Raw genomic sequence first — 14,730 nt, 5'->3', positions numbered from 1 at the left:
CACATTTAGCCTTATCAGTTTTTCATTCAGTGAGCAGAAGTTGATGATGTTCCTTTGAATAATTAGTACTGGAAGGAAAGGGAGGTGCAATGAGATAGACTATATTTAGGGTGTGGCAACTATCATTATGAAGTGATGTATCCTTCATTGATTGGCACATGTAGTCATTTTGGTCAAAAACTCAAACTTTTGCTTTTTATAATTTACTATATTCAATAGTAGTACGAGAAAGTACAGAAAGGAAATTGTTTTAATAGTTTTGAGGGAAATTCTGGCCCTTTCTTGCTCAAAATAAGAAAACTAAAGAATCAGTGGGGTTTGATTTGTTTGTTTGTTTGTTTTTGGTAGATTTGCTGTGTACATTTACCTTTAACCCTATCTGTCTGCCTTGAAGTTTTCCACTTCCACCTAGGCACAGGAGGGATTTAATTTTTAGAATCCATAAAGAGCCCATATCATCAGTTCTTTTTTAAAATCATTTTATTGGGGGCTCGTACAACTCTTATCACAATCCATACATACATCCATTGTGTAAAGCACATTTGTACATTTGTTGCCATCATCATTCTCAAAACATTTGCTTTCTACTGGAGCCCTTAATATCAGCTCATCCCCCCCCCTCCCTCATGAAACCGTGATGACTTATAAATTATTATTTTGTCATATCTTACACTGTCTGACATCTCCCTTCACCCACTTTTCTGTTGTCCATCCCCCAGGGAGGTTATATGTAGATCCTTGTAATCGATTACCCCTTCCCACCCTACCCTCTGGTATCGCCACTCTCATCACTGGTCCTGAAGGGATCATCCTCCCTGGATTCCCTGTGTTTTCAGTTCCTATCTGTACGAGGGTACATCCTCTGGTCTAACCAGATTTGTAAGGTAGAATTGGGAGCATGATAGTGGGGGGAAGGAAGCATTTAGGAACTAGAGGAAAGTTGTATGTTTCATTGTTTCTACCCTGCACCCTGACTGGGACCCTTCTGTAAGAGGATGTCCCGTTGCCTACAGATGGGTCTTAGGTCCCCAATCTGCACTCATATCATCAGTTCTTAAGACAAAGCTAACACTGCACCTTGTCCCTCATCCTGGGTGTACTAGACAAGCCAAGAGATACTCCTTGGACGAAGTTTTGGTACAGGCAATCCTGGATCTGTGGCTGGATTTGGGACATTTGTTAATCCACGTGTGTTGTTTAGGTGTCTCTTCTAGTTCTTTACTTATTGCCCCTCAATGCCTTATTATTGTTCTTTTTGCAAAAGATGGGGCTCCTATGCCTGAAAGCTACCCAACAACCCCACCTTCAACTGATGCAGCTACATCAGAGTCCAAGGAGACACTTGTTCCTCTACAACCCTCAACACTACCAACACTGCTACCCCCACCAGCCTTGGAAGAGATTCCTCAAGAGCTACGATCCCCAACTCGAGAAGGGGAGAGTTCTACACAGCTATTGATGCCTGTAGAGCCAGAGGAATTGGGTCCAACAAGACCAAGTGGAGAAACAGAAACAACTCAAATGGAATTATCCCCAGCTCCCACTATAAGTGAGTAGATTTTTCTAGTTGTAGGGGTTGGAACAGGAGGAAAGTATAGATGTATTTTCTTTTGAGAAGTAGTAGGAGCGCAAGAATTGTAACTTGCATTTTAGCCTTCTTAGGTAAAGTTGAAATTCCTTTTTGTCCACATCTGAGTAGTCAGTGCTAATTACCATTTATTAAGGTGACTGTGCTGTTCATTTTCTCTCATGCCAACCTTAGTATTTAAGTGTTTTTAAAAGAGCTATCCAAAGTAGATGGTGTTATCTACATGATTAAACTGAAAATTAGAAGAGAAATAAAAAGTAATTCACTAAGTGGTCGAGCTGGTTTTTTCATTAATCTTGGTCCCCTTCAACAGTTTCAAGAATGAAAAAAATAACCCCATAACTGTAAATCTTCCATCCTCCTTGAAGGCATCCTTTACTTCATGACTATAAACCTTGTTTATTAGCCCAAAACTAGTATTCAGATATAAATGGTAAGTGCATAGAATCTTAAAACTGGTATTATCCCATACCTCGATGCCTAGGCTTGGTCTGTAGGTCTGTATCATAGTAAATGTTTACCAATAACACAAAAGGCTTAAGCTGAATCTCAAAAAAGCAGATGAGATTTAGAACAGCAGATCAACAGATGAAGAGGTAAGTGAGAAATATTAGGGCTTCAGTAATCTTTTAACTCTATTTTTCCACAGACATTTTGAATTCCCTTACATGATCTGAGTCCTAAGGAAATAATTTTGTCAAAAGACTTTTTCTATCCTGTTACTCTTTTTAATTCTGCCCTCTACTCTAGGCAGAGACCTAACCTCTCCCTGTGACTTCCTCCCAGCCTCTCTTTCCCCAGAGAGAGCTGAAGATTCTGATGCACTGACCGCTGTCAGCAGTCAACTCGAAGGCTCTCCCATGGACACCAGTAGCCTGGCTTCCTGTACCCTTGAGGAGGCTGTGGGTGACACCTCAGCAGCTGGCAGTTCTGAACAGCCTGCAGCAGGCAGCACCACTCCTGGAGATGCCCCAGCCATTGTGGCAGAAGTGCAAGGCAGGGGTGATGGGACAGGGGAACCTGTCCAGGCACCTGAGGACAGGTTAGCTCGCTCTCTCGCGCTCTCTCTCTCGCTCGCTCTCTCTCTCTCTCTCTCTCTCTCTCTGTGTGTGTGTGTGTGTGTGTGTTTGCATGAGCAAGAGGAGAGCGTAGGGTATGTTGGAAGGCATTTCAGGTCACATTCATACTCTTACCTAATGGGAAAGAGGTTATTGGAGAAGTATCTTGTAAACAAATCATAATACCGAAAATACCCTGAAAATTATTTCCTTCAGCTCTCCCCCAGCATCTTCTGAGAGTTCTTCCACCAGAGACTCTGCTGTGGCCATTTCTGGAGCAGACTCCCGAGGAATTCTAGAAGAGCCACTGCCTTCAACAAGCAGTGAAGAAGAAGATCCCCTTGCTGGTGAGTTCCACAAGTGTTCAAGCTATTTTGGAATTGTTAAGACCTCTAGTAGCCTTTGGCATGGAAATATTCGTCTGTCAGTTTAATCTAGAATGAAGGTCCTATGTATGAGGACTGACTGGGAGTGGGCCCAGGCTTTGGTGTTAAACTGATCTTAGCTCAGATCCCAACTCTGCCACTTCCTTCTTTTATGACCATTAATGTCTTTCATCCTCATTATTCCTGAGAAAGTGATGTCTTTCGTAGGTTACATGACAGTGTACATAATAATCAATGAGAGTTTTTCAGAATTGGGAAAGCTGGTTCCGTCTTTTCTGTCCTGTATTCTTTGCAAACACTTATTTCCCTTGGGATGTGACACTGGTTTCATTTCTCCAAGATTAGGTCCCTGCCTGGAAAATAATTTAGGCATTAGTATAGTATGAGTCACTCATCTCCCCGCAGGTATTAGTCTCCCTGAAGGTGTGGACCCCTCTTTTCTGGCTGCTCTGCCTGATGACATCCGCCGGGAAGTCCTACAGAACCAGTTGGGCATCCGACCACCAACCCGGACTGCCCCCTCAACAACTAGCTCAGCTCCAACAGTGGTAGGGAATCCAGGAGTGACTGAAGTGAGCCCTGAGTTCTTGGCGGCTCTGCCTCCAGCTATTCAGGAGGAAGTAAGTTTACCTGGATGATGGTGGGGTCAGGTTGCTTAACAGTAAATAGATATTGCCTCCATTGACCCTTTCTGTTCCACAGGTGCTGGCACAGCAGAGAGCAGAGCAACAGCGACGGGAATTGGCACAGAGTGCCAGTTCAGACACCCCCATGGACCCTGTAACATTCATTCAGACTCTACCCTCAGACTTGCGCCGAAGCGTCCTAGAGGATATGGAGGACAGTGTGTTGGCTGTGATGCCACCTGATATTGCAGCTGAGGCTCAAGCTCTAAGGAGAGAGCAAGAAGCCCGACAACGGCAACTCATGCATGAGCGTCTGTTTGGGCATAGCAGCACCTCTGCACTCTCTGCTATCCTCCGAAGCCCAGGTACACTGGGAGGCAAGTGGGAGGGCTCTGGGATTCGTGGCTTTTTGTTCAAATAAAGCTCTATTGTTCCTTTTGTGTTACATAATCCCAACTTAATGGCCACCCTTCACAATCTGTTTTTTTCTTCCAGCTTTCACCAGTCGCCTGAGTGGTAACCGTGGGGTTCAATATACTCGCCTTGCTGTACAGAGAGGAGGCACTTTCCAGATGGGAGGCAGCAGCAGCCATAATAGGTACCTTTGTCTTTTTTCACCTTCCCATATTATCTCAATATAGTTGGAGAAGCTGAAATCCTGATTGGCTGAGTGACTTCTGGGTTATTTCCTGGAATGAATGTGACAGCCAGATCTTTGGGCGCCACCTTGAGAAAGCTACACTCTTGGGTTAATGTATAATGTATAGGATAATCACAAAGGTCAGTTGGTAGCAGATACAGCCATGTCTTTAACCTTGCATACAGGTAGAAAGTAATGAACAACTTGCTTTGGTATTGTGGCCTCGAGGCTAAAGGTAAAGAGGTTAATTAACTAGGAGGTGGAAATATAGTGGTTGCAACATGCCAAAATGTGAAGGGGGAACCATCAGTTCTGGCCTGTAAGGCAAGCTTGGCTACTCCCTGGTAGAAATAAGTGTTATCACCTTCACATGTGGTAAAATGATACTAAACTATACACATACTTTAGACCTCTTAATTTTCTGACTTTCATGTGTGCTTTAGCTGTGTAAGATGTAACCAATTTTGAAAGTGGGTGAAAGGTTCACAGAAACCTCTCTACTATCTGTGCACTTTCCTGTAGATCTAATTTTTATTTTAATTGTTAGCACCTAAATTGGTTAGAGTTTTTTTTTAACTAACCGGTTTTTTATTTATTTTTATTTTTTTAACATTCTATTAGGGGCTCATACAACTCTTTTCACAATCCGTGCATATATCAATTGTGTAAAGCACATCTATACATTCTCTGCCCTCGTCATTTTCAAAGCATTTGCTCTCCACTTAAGCCCTTTGCATCGGGTCCTCTGGTTAGATATTACCATTTGATGGTACTCTGATACAGAACCAGGTAGCATCTGTTCTCTACACATTAACTTCATGGTGTAAGGCATGTCACTCAGCCTGCTTGAGATTGTTATGTTCATCATCTCTGAAATGGGCAATTCTCTAATCTTTATAACCTTGTAAGAAAGATGCTGTATAAATTGTAAAGTGCCTTTTACATGGTAGGCATTCATTGAGGGCTACTGTGTTAGTGTTAAGAGAGCTTATATTGGATTCCCTTCCCATTTGAAGCCACCTTGGAGATCCCACTTCACTCACTGCATACAAGATAACCATGTAAATAGCTGTCATTTTATTGGCTCTTTTGATATCAGTACAGACACGAACAATTAGCACAAAGGAAACTAAGACATGTAGAGATGAAAAGGTTTTGGGAAAATGTATGTTATTTGCTTTAAAATAGGTTAATCCAATTCAGTTTCCACCCCCTAACCCTAGAATAACTGAAATGTCACCCAAAGACTATGTTTTATTTCCAGGCCTTCTGGAAGTAATGTGGATACACTTCTCCGCCTCCGAGGCCGACTCCTCCTGGACCATGAAGCCCTATCTTGTCTCCTCGTCCTACTTTTTGTAGATGAACCAAAGCTCAATACAAGTCGGTTACACCGTGTACTGCGAAATCTCTGCTACCATGCTCAGACTCGCCACTGGGTCATTCGCAGCTTACTGTCCATCTTGCAGCGCAGCAGTGAAAGTGAGCTGTGCATTGAAACACCCAAGCTTACCACAACTGAGGAAAAGGGCAAAAAGTCAAGCAAGAGCTGTGGGTCAAGCAGCCATGAGAACCGGCCCTTGGACCTACTACACAAGATGGAGTCTAAGAGTTCCAACCAACTTTCTTGGCTCTCCGTATCCATGGATGCAGCCTTAGGTTGCAGGACTAATATATTCCAGATCCAACGTTCAGGTGGCCGCAAACATACAGAGAAACATGCGAGCAGTGGCTCTACTGTCCATATTCACCCCCAGGCTGCTCCTGTTGTCTGTAGACATGTTCTGGACACACTCATTCAATTGGCCAAGGTGAGAGGCTTCTGGGAAAATGTCCAACAAATAACTCTAGGGTTTTGGTTTTGTATTTTTATCTTCACTCTTTACAATTACCAATTGAATCATTAAAGCAACCATCTGCAGTCTATATGATCCCTGTTTCACATATGATGAAATGGATTACAGAAAGCTGTATTGGTTTTGTCACTTGTCTATTCAGTGATGGAGCTGGACCTAGACCATAGTTGTACAATGTGAGAGCCAACCATGTACTAGCAGATGTCATTCGGTTCCGCAACAAGACCTTTTAAATTGCTCTATACCACTTGGCCATTTCTTGGGTAAAATTCCAATATCACATAATCTTCTGTGCGGCCAAGGGAGATGAGTATCTTGAGAACCAATTCTCTCTCTTTGTCAGATAGGCTGTACAGACCCCTGACCAATAATATCCTTTTCCCAACAGGTGTTTCCCAGCCACTTCACACAGCAGCGGACCAAAGAAACAAATTGTGAGAGTGATCGGGAGAGAGGTAGTAAGCAGGCCTGTAGTCCATGCTCTTCACAGTCCACCAGTAGTGGCATTTGCACAGACTTCTGGGACTTATTGGTAAAACTGGACAACATGAATGTCAGCCGGAAAGGCAAGAATTCTGTGAAGTCAGTACCAGTGAGCGCAGGTGGTGAGGGCGAAACCTCCCCATACAGCCTTGAGGCCTCCCCGCTGGGACAGCTCATGAACATGTTGTCACACCCAGTTATCCGCCGGAGTTCTCTATTAACTGAAAAACTCCTGAGACTCCTCTCTCTCATCTCAATTGCTCTCCCAGAAAACAAAATGTCAGAAGCACAGACTAATTCTGCCAGCAGCACTTCCTCTACTGCTGCTGCCACCACAACCACATCTACTACCACTGCTGCTGTCGCCACCACACCTATTCCCTCGGCTACAGCCACCCCTGCAACTTCTGCCCCAGGGCTGGTTGCGGCCGCGGTTATTTCCACCATTGCCATAGCTGCTTCAACCACAGTGACTACTCCTACAACTGCTACCACTACTGTTTCAAGTAAGTGTGGATAGTGATCTCTGCACACCCCCTTCCAGGTCTTCCCTAAATGATAGTGACTGCTTTACTTTGTGTTTATGAAAGCACAATGTATTTATTCTTTCATCAGCCCCAAGAGTTCTCTCCTTTCTTTTGCCCCCTCACCCCTACCTACTTTCGCCTCCTTACACACTCAGATGTACCTGTGAAGACCATTGGTCATTCTTACAATGTAGATTCCTTAGGCTATGCACTAAAAGGAGGGTGGAAAGTTCACATCTTGAAGGAACTTTCTCTTTTTGATGGAGTCATTTCAAAAATAGGCAGAACACACTGAATCGGGGTAGAAGAGAGTAGGAAGGGGGAAATTCTACATCAGGTAAGGAAGAATTAATTGGAGGTGATTTTGAAGAAAGAGTGGGAAATAGTGTTTGCAAAGCAAGTCTAGAGTTCTTAAGTAACCTTAAGGAAAATCATAGGAACCCTTGCTGTTTTGTCTGTGGTGAGTAGATTTTTTTCCCCCGTTATTTTCTGTTTTGAAATACTTGAGTTTTTTAAAACTCCATGGTTCTGCCCCATAAGTCTCGGGCTTGTGGCTTTTTTTTTAGAAGTTTATAAAGTCTGTTTTGTTTCCTCAAAGCTTCTACAACTACTAAGGGCAGCAAATCTCCAGCAAAGGTTGGCGATGGCAGCAGTACAGACTTTAAGATGGTATCTTCTGGGCTAACTGAAAACCAGCTACAGCTTTCTGTGGAGGTGAGGCCAACTTCTTCTGTCTTTAGGTTGGGTGTAAGGATTGTAAGTGGGGGGTAATATTTTAGTTCTCAGTTTGGGCTTTAACCACTTCTTCCCTTATTTTCCACAGGTGTTAACCTCCCACTCTTGTTCTGAAGAAGGACTAGAAGATGCAGCCAATGTGTTACTGCAGCTCTCTCGGGGAGACCCTGGGACTCGAGACACTGTTCTCAAGCTGCTACTGAATGGAGCCCGCCATTTGGGTTATACTCTTTGTAAACAGATAGGTAATGGGGGAAAGGTTCCTGGGTTTCTGAAACCATCCACTTTTAAGTGTTATCTCTTCTGTGGAAGCATTCCCTGAAACCACAGAGTGAATCAAACTCACTCATCTGTCCTCATGTTCCTCTCTGTTTTCTTGTCAATTATTTTTGAAAGCAAGTTTGGACTCTTCTCTTCCCCCCTCCCCCTCCCCCCCTCAATCTTCTCAATGCTTTTCACTCAACAAGTAATCAATACTATGTAGGCAAAATCCTTTCCTTTCACTAACAGCTGAGTCTTCTCCCTTAAAGCAACTTCACCTCAGAGATAAGTGTATAACATATTCAGGCCCAGGAATTAAAGGGTCATAATAATGCCCTCCTCTATTAGATAGTTGTAAGGATCCCTGGTGCTACATGTAGTGGGGTTTGCATTGGGCTGCCGATCACAAAATCGGCAGTTTAAACCCACCAGCCATGCTAGAAAGAAGAGGCTTTCTGTGAAATGGACCACCTTAGAAACCCAAAGGGGCAGTTCCACCCTGTCCTTCAAGGTCACTTTAAATCAGAATCAACTTACTGACAGTGAGATTTGAACAGTGTTTTTTGTTTTATAAGGCGCGGAGGGGAGGGTGTAGGTAGATAGATATAGTTTTGAGGGTGCAAAAATCGTCTTCATCTGTATTTTATCAGGGTGGGGGCCATGGGGGAAGCACTAAAACCTAAGTTGGTAAAATGATTGGATTGAGCAACAGAACTAGATTTTCTTTTGCTGTATGAAAAAGACCGTTTTTTCCAGGAAAAAAAAATTGGCCTTGGACTATGACCTTCCTTTGTTTCTACCACTTTTTACTCCAGGGGCCAGGTACTGTTCTGAGTAATCTGCATTTAATATCCTAATTCTCACAAAAACCTTTTGCCGTGTTATTAAATTGAATAAGCAAACATGTAGAAGTTTGCTTAAGAATAACCACAAAGCCTAAGTAGAGGAGACACAAGATTTATTTGAGTCTTCCCTTGTTTTGGCTACAAGATAGCTTTTTTTCTCTGTGTACTGAGCTGCATTTTGTATACTTTTAACAGATTCTTAAGACCATACGTATTGATGGTCCCTAAGTGGTTGATCCATGAGCACATATTAAACTTGAACTTTGTTAACATGTTCTATACAACTGAACAGAAAGGATGGTCTGGGCATGTTTCCTGGAAAGGTGTGTCTTTCAACTACTTCACCAAAAGTCTCTGAACATTTGATGCCTCCTTTGTATGCCCTAGGTACTCTTTTGGCTGAACTACGGGAATACAACCTGGAACAGCAGCGGCGAGCCCAGTGTGAAACCCTCTCTCCTGATGGCCTTCCCGAGGAGCAGCCACAAACCACTAAGTTAAAGGGCAAAATGCAGAGCAGGTAGGTCGTAACTACTATTTTGGCTGGAGGACAAAAATCTGGGACATTCTGGAAGGTTACTCTTAATAGTTTCCTGGTCTCTTTTTCTGAGTACATAAGGATAAGTCAAAAAGTATTAACTGGTTGGTTTAGAGTTCATATATGCACAAGTCTATTCCAAACAAAACATGTCTCATCACTGGATGACTGCAGGAAGTTTTCTTTATCCTAGTGTCTTTGGGGTGCCTTCAAAGAACAGGTCCAATTTTTTTAAAACAGTGACTTTAAGGATCTGTTGGGGCAGTTAAATTAAAAGTAGAGAGATCACCTCAGCAAGTATGGTGACATTTTTGTGGAATTCCCAAGGGGTAATCTTGTTATATTTTCTCAGGGGACACGGGGCAATCATTGGTAAGAAAAATTAAGAAAATTTAAGACTACATTTGAAGAGGGCCAGGAAAATTGTGCTGAAGGGAGGGGGTTCCCTTTTATGACAGTGTCTGTCTTAGATAGTAACAAGGGCTGTCCTCAGAATTTTAGCAGGAAACCTTATCCCCATCCACCCACAGCCCTAATCTTGCCCTTCTACACTTTTGGTCCACAAAACTCAGAATTTGAAAGAAAAAGGAGTCCTTCTAGGATGCCAAAACTGCTGTTTGACATGGTGTGAATGGACAAGCACAGAATTATTTGGGGAAGGATTAGAGAAAGAGAAATACCTCCTTCAGGAGTGTATAGACCAAGATGGAGGATATGTGAAAACACTAGCTTTACATTTTTATGATTCTTCAATAAAGGGTAGATTCAGGGGTTTGGCAGGCGGTCCTTCAGCTTCCTGGTTTCAATTATTTTGTAGCAATACTTTTTTATTTACCCGAGTATTTTCCTATTCTACTCATGATGACCATGGTTCTCTGTTTTTTTCTACTAAGATTTATTTCTATGGTTCTTTACCCCTCTGATTGACACCAGAAACCTATATTTGCTCTGAGTACTTTGACCCTGTCAGTATACCAAAGCCACCTCTACACTATCCAGGTTTGATATGGCTGAGAATGTAGTAATTGTGGCGTCTCAGAAGCGACCCTTGGGTGGCCGAGAGCTCCAGCTGCCTTCTATGTCCATGTTGACATCCAAGACATCTACCCAGAAGTTCTTCTTGAGGGTGCTTCAGGTCATCATTCAGCTCCGGGACGACACACGCCGAGCTAACAAGAAAGCCAAGCAAACAGGCAGGCTAGGTATGGAACTGGAATGTCTAGTTGAGGGGTAAGAGGGAGGGAGGGTGGAGAACTCCGAGTCCCTGGAGGACAGGGCTGTCATGTCTCCGTGTTGGATTTTTCCAGAAAGTAAATGATGATGCTTTCTTAAAATATTGAACGAATTCCACATCTCGCTCCAACTCTCTGCATAGGAAATTCATTAGGACAAGTGAAATTTAAGGGGAAGCTGGAATCAGGCAGGGGAATTGGGAATGGACCTTGTGCTGAGCAACACTTGACCCAGTGGGTGTAACTATATTCTACCTCTTTAATTGCTTTTGACTAAAAACACTGTAGTCATGTTGTTTCTACTGTGTCCTGCCAAATCATTTTCCCTACCTCTTCTGTCCCACAAAATTCTCTCATATGTCCCCTACCCTTATTCATAATGCTAGATAATAGTGCTTGGTGATGAACACTCTGAAGCTTATTGAACTAGAGTGTAAGCAACACAGTTGGTTGTTCTATGATAGCCTTAGAGGATATTGGGGAGAGAAAATTGGGCATTTCATCTTCCTACATTTTACATCTTGCCTTCCCCCCCCCCCCCCAGGTTCTTCCGGTCTGGGCTCAGCTAGCAGCATCCAGGCAGCTGTTCGGCAGCTGGAGGCTGAGGCTGATGCCATTATACAAATGGTACGTGAGGGTCAAAGGGCGCGGAGACAGCAACAAGCAGCAACGGTTAGCATGATGCCTGTGGCCCCTCATTCATTTGTTTCCTCCCCTTTCTTCCCCCACCATATCATCAGTGAGGTTTTGCTGTATGCTTTTGCATTACGTTTGCTATATGAATGCTTCTAGACAACAGAGTTCCTTTCTGTTGATCTTGTGTTTTGATTTACTATATTTGTTTCTTTGGTTTGGTTTGGTTTACTTTCAAGCTTGGCTGTAATAACCCACCCCAGCTATCCAGTCAACAGTGGCGCTTTTGCAAACTGCCTAATGTTAAGTCTCTGGGTTCTGAGGGATGCGGGTTGAACCTTTTTCATTCTCGTGTAATACAAGTACATCATAGACACCTCAAGGATCCTGCCCTTGAAATTATTCCAAGTTTTGTATATATCCCTCACAACTGCTTTTATCTATAATTTGTCCCTCCACTCTAACCACTGCCTCTCCTCTCCATAATCCTTTGGCACCTAGGCACTCGGGAACTTTTAGGACGAAGCTTTTAGATACTTAGGTAACCAGCTCTGAGTGTTCAGATCCTAGCACACAGTGTCTGCAATAAAAGCCTGGGATTTTCATGCATGTGTGCTGTTAATCTCATTGTTTTCTTGTCCTTACAACATACAAGTCACCTTCCCAAGAGCCAAGAAATAAAGGTATCCCATGGTCTGGTTTTTCTTTGTGTACAATTAACTATTATACACTATCAAATTTGGGGACAGTGAGTCTAGGAAGGTAGAAAAGCAAAACAGAGAGGCATTCTAGATTACTAATTGTTTTTCTTCCCAGTCTCTCTTTTCCCCACCCAATGAGATTAAAGTTGGCTTTTTAAATACTCCCGCCATCAATGATTGTACTAACTCCTTTTAGGAGCAAACAGAAAGAGCAAACTTCTGCCCATCTGTATTTTATATATATGTAAACTATTCCTCTATAAAGGACTTTCAGTGTAGGTCTAAGAGACTGATAACCTCCCTGGCCAATAATCTGGCAATGCAGAAGTCAGGAATCACTTTATATAAGCTTGCAAACTCTAGTGTGCAGAATAGCAAAGGCAGAAGGGAAGCCATTCTTTTATCCTGGTGAGGTATTTTCCTGGCCAGGTATGAGAAGCTTCCTTCCAAGCTGATGATATGTGAAAAGTAGGAGAGCCAACATATACCCTGTCCCTGAGGAAAGCAAGAGTTGCAGACTTTATTTAACTTTATCTCCCTTTTATCCAGTCGGAGTCTAGCCAGTCAGAGGCATCTGTTCGGAGGGAGGAGTCACCTATGGATGTGGACCAGCCATCTCCTAGCGCTCAAGATACTCAGTCTATTGGTCAGTACTGCCTGTTTACAGCCTACCTAAAGAGAGAGCCACACTTTTATGGAATGTTCACCAGATCTCCTAAGATAAATAAATGTTGGTAGTTGCTTACCAGCTAGCCCAGAAGGCTTGACAGTCTTCTTACCAAAAAGTTGCCACTTTTGAAAACACTGGAGCACAGTTCTATTCTGAAATATATGAGTCATCGTCAACTCGAAATTGCTTTGGTTTTTGTTAGTAACCAAATAATATCACTAACCACACTGATTGATTGTTAGGTGATTAGTAGTACATATTGTGATTCCTATAGTAAAGCTCATGGGGATAGAATGTGGCAACCCTTCCTTTGCTTTAGTTATTTCAATTAGAACCATTCATAGTTAATAGGATTAACAAGTTAATACATACATGTTTAGCACTTACAAAGCAGTGGCTGGGACTAACATTTCTCAACGCTGGTCGCATATATTAGCTTTTGGTGTCCTTAACTTCTGTAGAACATTGCCATAGGACAGACATTCTCTTAAATGCTGTATCTAGTTATAATATTAAACAGACTTTGTTAGGAATGAAAGTTAACCCTGTGTTCTTTTGCCTGAGGTCACATGGTCTGCAGGTGCCAGTGCCAATATTCAAACTTGGAGTTATGGAGCTTTAAAGAATAGTCTGGATTTGGGGTTCTTATTGTTAGGTGTCAGCAAATGGTTCCGAGTCAACAACTCTTTGTACAACAGAATGGAACACTGCCAGTCCTGCCTGTGCCGTCACTTTGTTATGTTTCAACTCCTTCTCATGTAGAGTCTTCTACAAAGCATGTTATTTTTTTCCAGGGACTTAGCTCTTGACAGCATGTCCAGCGGACATGGGAAAAGGAAAGTCTCGCCACCCTCAACTTCTCAGGAGTATTCTAAGATAGATTTGCTTGTTCTTTTGGCAGTTCATGGTACTTTGGGTATTCTTCACCAACACCATAATGAAAATGCACCGATTCTTCTTAGTCTTCCTTATTCAATCAATGTCCAGTTTTAACATGCATATGAAGTGATTCAAAGTACCTGTCTTGGATCAGGAGCACCTTAGTCCTCAAAGTAAAATTGTTGCTCTTCTGCACTTAAAAGAGATCTTGTGCAGCAGATTTACCCAATGTAATGCATCATTTCATTTCTTGACTGCTACTTCCATGCACATTGATTGCAGATCCAAGCAAGATAGAATCCTTGACATTGTGAATCTTTTCTCCATTTATGATGTTGAGAGGATTTTCATTTTCTTTACAGGAATTTGGGTAGATGTGTTAAAGCATAAGGTCATGCATGAATAAGCCTAAAAAGAGGCAAATATTAGTGTGGAGGGTATTTGTATAGAGGGGAAGAGAGGACAGGGTTGCTGAGAAAGCATTTGGCTTTTCCTCACAGAAAATTGGTCACGTCTTGCTATTTAACTTGACTACTGAGCAGAATCTATAATAGGCCCTTGATGAGAACTGGGAAAGGTACCAGCCGTGGTGGCCCATCTGTTGCACCATAGGACAAGATGACTAATTCAGAAGACACTAGGTTTAGAATCAAAGATCTGCAATTATGACAGTGCCCTGTCTTTGACAAATGAAATGAGAAAGCAGCCTTCTTCCAAGAATTGTCAAGATTCAACAAGGCTAATCTTGCCTTAGTACATCGTTGGTAACCTGGAAAATAAAGTTTCGCCATTGTGTTGCTTTGAGATGTGCTTCACAGGTTTTCTGAGGGTTAATGAAGGGATAAGATTAGGACTAGCCAATAAAACATTCTAGTTACATTGTTGCCAGTTCAACTAAAGAATGGAGTAGTTTTAATTTAAATGTCACCCAACACAAAACTATACTTGGCTCTTAAATGTTCAATGAGTGTTGCTCAATGGCCATTTTACTTGATCTATCTAGTGGAATATGCTTTTATCATCTGGTCTGAGAAAAATCTGATTGAGAGCATAACCTTTAAGACCTTTTTAA

General features: G+C 42.4%; 1 protein-coding gene across 13 annotated transcripts in view; it reads left to right on the top strand.

Annotated features, from left to right (window-relative positions):
- HUWE1 (HECT, UBA and WWE domain containing E3 ubiquitin protein ligase 1) overlaps window positions 1–14,730 on the top strand; it is a 146,466-nt gene that overhangs the window by 124,410 nt on the left and 7,326 nt on the right. For 8 of the 13 annotated variants that reach the window (XM_075538663.1, XM_075538664.1, XM_075538671.1 and 5 more), the window contains 14 exons: window positions 1,265–1,549; window positions 2,375–2,630; window positions 2,863–2,993; window positions 3,438–3,652; window positions 3,735–4,023; window positions 4,154–4,256; window positions 5,563–6,109; window positions 6,543–7,143; window positions 7,763–7,878; window positions 7,988–8,144; window positions 9,393–9,525; window positions 10,543–10,745; window positions 11,320–11,447; window positions 12,659–12,755. In XM_075538663.1, coding sequence (XP_075394778.1) covers window positions 1,265–1,549; window positions 2,375–2,630; window positions 2,863–2,993; window positions 3,438–3,652; window positions 3,735–4,023; window positions 4,154–4,256; window positions 5,563–6,109; window positions 6,543–7,143; window positions 7,763–7,878; window positions 7,988–8,144; window positions 9,393–9,525; window positions 10,543–10,745; window positions 11,320–11,447; window positions 12,659–12,755 — 3,261 coding nt within the window. The remainder of the gene's footprint in view (window positions 1–1,264; window positions 1,550–2,374; window positions 2,631–2,862; window positions 2,994–3,437; window positions 3,653–3,734; window positions 4,024–4,153; window positions 4,257–5,562; window positions 6,110–6,542; window positions 7,144–7,762; window positions 7,879–7,987; window positions 8,145–9,392; window positions 9,526–10,542; window positions 10,746–11,319; window positions 11,448–12,658; window positions 12,756–14,730) is intronic. The other 5 variants (XM_075538670.1, XM_075538675.1, XM_075538674.1 and 2 more) reach the window with 1 other exon arrangement.

The sequence above is a fragment of the Tenrec ecaudatus genome, chromosome X, assembly GCF_050624435.1.
Source record: "Tenrec ecaudatus isolate mTenEca1 chromosome X, mTenEca1.hap1, whole genome shotgun sequence".
NCBI classification, from domain to species: Eukaryota; Metazoa; Chordata; class Mammalia; order Afrosoricida; family Tenrecidae; genus Tenrec; species Tenrec ecaudatus.
The sequence above is the reverse complement of the archived record's forward strand: the minus strand, read 5'-3'. Positions and strand labels throughout refer to the sequence as shown.